This window comes from Hyalella azteca, unplaced genomic scaffold (genome assembly GCF_000764305.2).
Source record: "Hyalella azteca isolate HAZT.00-mixed unplaced genomic scaffold, Hazt_2.0.2 contig1832, whole genome shotgun sequence".
Taxonomy (NCBI): Eukaryota; Metazoa; Arthropoda; class Malacostraca; order Amphipoda; family Hyalellidae; genus Hyalella; species Hyalella azteca.
The window spans coordinates 1-4882 of NW_025932129.1; the positions used below are offsets into that span (position 1 = coordinate 1).

A 4882-nucleotide genomic window follows, 5' to 3' on the forward strand; every position below is an offset into this window, starting at 1 on the left:
CAAGGCAATATAGTCTTTTGCACAGAACGCTTGCATTAAAAACAACTAAAACCAAGGCAATATAGTCTTTTGCACAGAACGCTTGCATTAAAAACGACTAAAATCAAGGCAATATAAGTCCTTGGCACAAAACCCTTGTATTAAAAATAACTAAAATCAAGGCCAAATATCTATTCTGCACAGAACCCTATCATTAAAAACATACTCATACCATGACAACTAAATGCCTGTACACCGGCTTTTTTTTTTACGAGTCGTGAGACGAATTATTAAGAAAAAAACTCGCTAGTAAAAACTGGGTGATTTCTTGCCCATCTTATAGAACGATTACCAACAGGTTTGAAAATTACCAAGTTTTAGTTTCAACATTCAGTACTAAGTAATTAACATCTTATAGCACGATTACCAACAGGTTTGAAAATTACCAAGTTTTAGTTTTAACATTAAATGCTAAGTAATTACCATCTTATAGCACGATTGCCAACAGGTTTGAAAATTACAAAGTTTTAGTCTTGACATTCAGTGCTAAGTAAAGAATAGAATTTAAAACAATGAACTCACCAGAGGGAGGAGAAGATCATGATGCAGATGACGTTCAGCCACAAGAAAGCAGACAAGAAACTAAAGTGCGACAACGAAGCTGTAAAAAAAAATTATTTTAGTAATATAAATCGCAGTAAAATCTTTTATAATAAATTTTTAAATATATAAATCAATAAGTCTATATATATATAAATAGTTCTTCAAATTACAAAATGCTCGATTGGCTGTAAAATTGGTTTTCAAAAAATTTTTGAACCTGAAATCACTAAAAAAATTGGACTTGAAGCATTGAGGATACTTTACTTTATGGATAAGAGGATGGGGAGCGAATAAGCAGTTAATATGAGCTGTACGACAAATACTGCTTTTAATTGAGTCTACACCATGAGTAATCAAAACCATTCAGTATAAACTCAATAACGTTATAAATGTCCAAGAATGTACATATATAAGCAGATATGTGACTGTCATTGCCTGCATGGAGCTTGAATTTTGCTCTCTTTCCGTCATTTTTAGCGCATTTTCTCATTTATGGAAAAAAGGCGCTAGTGTGCTCGTATTGCTCCGTCCGTGACATCACTAATCGCAATGAAAATTGATTTATACACGAGAAAATGCGCTCTCTGTCATTCACTGTAGTATGTACTGATCTAATTTTTAATTTTTAGTCTTTTAGTCTCATATTCTGACCTATTATGACGCACATCGTTGACTCCATGAGGTCATCTCTGCCCCACATGCCGGCGACCATGATAATCTGTGCGCATGCCAGCATACCGACGCTACACATGAAACACTTGGAGAGCTGGTCCGCCCTCAGCTCCTTGACCACGCAGTACGCTAGCAGCGTCAGTAGCAGGAAGCCAGCGCTCACCAGCAGGCATACCGGGTACACGGCGCGCTTAAAGCTCTCTTGGGAGTTTTCCACAGTCTGTGACAACAAATGAAGACAATATAAATGCGTTATTAGATTCTTATAGTGCAAATACGCTAGCAGCGTCAGTAGCAAGAAACCTGCGCTCACCAGCAGGCATACCGGGTACACGGCGCGCTTGAAGCTCTCTTGGGAGTTTTCCACAGTCTGTGCCAACAAATGAAAACAACAACTCAATAAGAATACGTTATTAGATTCTTATAGTGCAAATACGCTGGTAGCGACAGCAGTAGGAAGCCAGCGCTCACCAGCAGGCATACCGGGTACACGGCACGCTTGAAGCTCTCTTGGGAGTTTTCCACAGTCTGTGCCAATGAATGAAGACAATAACTCAATAAGAATACGTTATTAGATTCTTATAGTGCAAATACGCTAGCAGCGTCAGTAGTAAGAAGCCAGCGCTCACCAGCAGGCATACAGGGTACACGGCACGCTTGAAGCTCTCTTGGGAGTTTTCCACAGTCTGTGCTAACAAATAAAACCAATAACTCAATAAGAATACGTTATTAGATTCTTATAGTGCAAATACGCTAGCAGCGTCAACAGCAAGAAGCCAGCGCTCACCAGCAGGCATACCGGGTACACGGCGCGCTTGAAGCTCTCTTGGGAGTTTTCCACAGTCTGTGACAATGAATGAAGGCAATACGAATGCGTTAATAGATTCTTATAGCACAAATAAATTACGGATAATTATTTTCATGAAAGCAGTTTTTTCCCCAGCGAATTCCTAGTTTTTTATCACAATGTTTGGACAAGAGTGTCGTGACCAGACCAGAATATATTTCCGAGCAGAAATGCAATAAACGTAAGTGTATAAATAGCAGCACATATATAAAACAATCATCCTAACGATTTATAACAAATTAAACTGTGATGAGAAGACTGTATCTGTTAAGTGTTCCAACCAGCACACGGCCCCGTGACGAAAATAACAAGCTAAAATAACAAGCTGAGGAACTACAGTCTACAGGGCAATTTTCTTGGGAACCAAGCCACGGTGTTCGGATGTGCTTACATCAGTGAGACCGATGCTCGACTCATGATGGGGCCCAAGTCTAAACATGACCAAACGCGAGTAGAAAAAATTGAGGGCTAGTCTCGGTTGTGGATCCAAAATAATTTTAAAATGGATTTCAGTGTGATATATTCTTTCTAAATTGGATAAGTTAGTAGCAAAACGATTAAAAATATGACCCCGCTGAGTTATATAGGGCTGATGACAAAAGTTTTACATTGATCCAACCGAGAGAAGCCAGCAGCAGATGCTCAGAAAAGACAAACGATTCTCATCTGTGTTTTTTTTTCTTGAATGATGAAACCTAAAGCGGTGACAAAACAGATTGCGGCAGCAGAGGCATCGCAAGAAGCCTAATCCTCGGGCTACTTTTAAGGCGCGACAAGGACAGTTCGATGAAAAATATGCCCCGTGGGACAGTAAGATTACGATCGTGGGGCGTGCAGTTAGCGGACTAATCTTCAACATCAATACGTTTGAGTGATGTCGTGGAAATGTAGGCATTAGCAGGCAGACAAATTCGATATATTATGGTGACGACAAAGCGGTACTTGACAATTCCTGTTTCTTTTCTTAATTTAGGAAGATATTTTAGCATTAATGACCCTAATTGTTTTTGAAGAATTGCTACAAAATACTCGATATTAATAAAAAATCGAAGTGCTTCTTCTCCGAAGAAGCACTTCGCATGATGGCAAACATGCATGCTAATTTACAAGTTTCTCTGTTTAATAACTCTGTTTAATAAGGTAATGGGAAGGCAACAGTTCAGTCCCATATAAGAAATTGACTTCGCACTTGATGGCGACTCTGGTGATGAATAAATCTTTCAATATTGTACCATTGTTATAAAAAATCGTAGAATAATGACCGAAAATAATGAAATTTCCTTGATTAGACAATAAACAGCATAAGAGAAACAAGCTCACCGGGTCTACTTCGGGGAAACAGACGAACGATTCCATGACATCATATGCCGGGAACACAAGGCAGTATTTCCCATACGGGACCGTGAAGGGCGACGCGTCGGAGTAGTCGCTCAGGTCACCCACCACCAACCCACCTGGAGTAAGACACTTTAAATAAATTGTTGTGATCATTAATATTATTCCAGTCTTTGATCACTAATGATCATTAAAATTTCCGGTCTTTCACCAACCCCCCTTGAAGTAAGACGCTTTAGATAAATTATTGTGAACATTAACATTATTCCAGTCTTTGCGTGAGAGTCCTTAGCCCCCAGAGATGAGGTCTACAGAAAATATCGATCACAAGTCATATAGATTTAATGCTAATTTTTAATGCTCTGGAGATCAATAATTATTCTACCTCATATCGATGTTCAAAATCGAAAAATTGTCGAATTGTGTGAACTGTGTGTTTGAAATAATAAAATATTTTTTATTGTTTCATGGTTTACTTAAATGATTCAACTCAGATTCATAAGAAAATAAAAATTGATAAGATTTTATGAAAAAATAAATAGAATTAAATGTATTTCAACATTTATATCATGCTTATATGGTTTAATCAAAGAATAACTTGCAGCCTGATTATATAGAAAAACAAAGTAATATGTTGAAGACAACCCATATGGATATATCGACGAGAGTTTTTCTAAATAAAGCCTTATATTAAGTGATGCGAGCTGGCTTAGATCTAGAAAATTATAATCCTGCCCTGAATAAAAGTGAAGAAGACGAACCTAGATCTCCAAGCAGGCTAGCACCTGTCTCTTATACACATCTAGATGTGTATAAGAGACAGTTTATGNGAGAAATGTAACATTAACAAAAATATTATATCCTTAATAAATCTAACCATCAGGCTTGAGGATGAACTGGTCCTGGTTGCCGTTGACGCTGGTAGAGAGGTGGTAGAAGCTGCAGTTCGGGAGACCTACCACCGCCACCTGGTGTATGCCTGTTACAGGAGCCCCTGTCTGTGTGTGGATACTGCAGTTACATACAACATAACATAACGCAACGTAACATAGTATAATATAACATAACGCAACGTAACATAACATACCACCGCTACCTGGTGTATGCCTGTTACAGGAGCCCCTGTCTGTGTGTGGGAACGGCAGTTACATACAAGACAACGTAACGCAGCGTAGCATAATATAACATAACGCAACGTAACATAACATAATATAACATAATGCAACGTAACATAACATAATATAACATAACATAAAATAACATAACATAACATTTAGTATGTTCTTCTATAAGCGGAAAAAAATTATGAGACTGTTTGATCAACATTACACAATAAATAGATTATGTCCATCATAAGATTTGATTTAAAATGAAAATAATTTCATGACAGAAAACGCATCTTCATCTAATCTAAACTGTACTATTTATTTAAAATTATAGACTCAC

The 4882-nt window shown here is 37.7% G+C and overlaps 1 protein-coding gene across 1 annotated transcript; it reads right to left on the reverse strand.

Annotated features, from left to right (window-relative positions):
- Positions 1 to 561: 561 nt before the first annotated feature.
- On the reverse strand, positions 562 to 4521 carry LOC108676109 (the record flags this gene model as incomplete). Its single annotated transcript, XM_047884145.1, has 5 exons — positions 4505 to 4521; positions 4314 to 4447; positions 3422 to 3555; positions 1234 to 1474; positions 562 to 640 (listed from the first exon to the last, which is right to left on the reverse strand). Coding segments are annotated over exons 1-5 (605 nt in total), but the record flags the coding sequence as incomplete, so codon positions are not given.
- Positions 4522 to 4882: the final 361 nt, after the last annotated feature.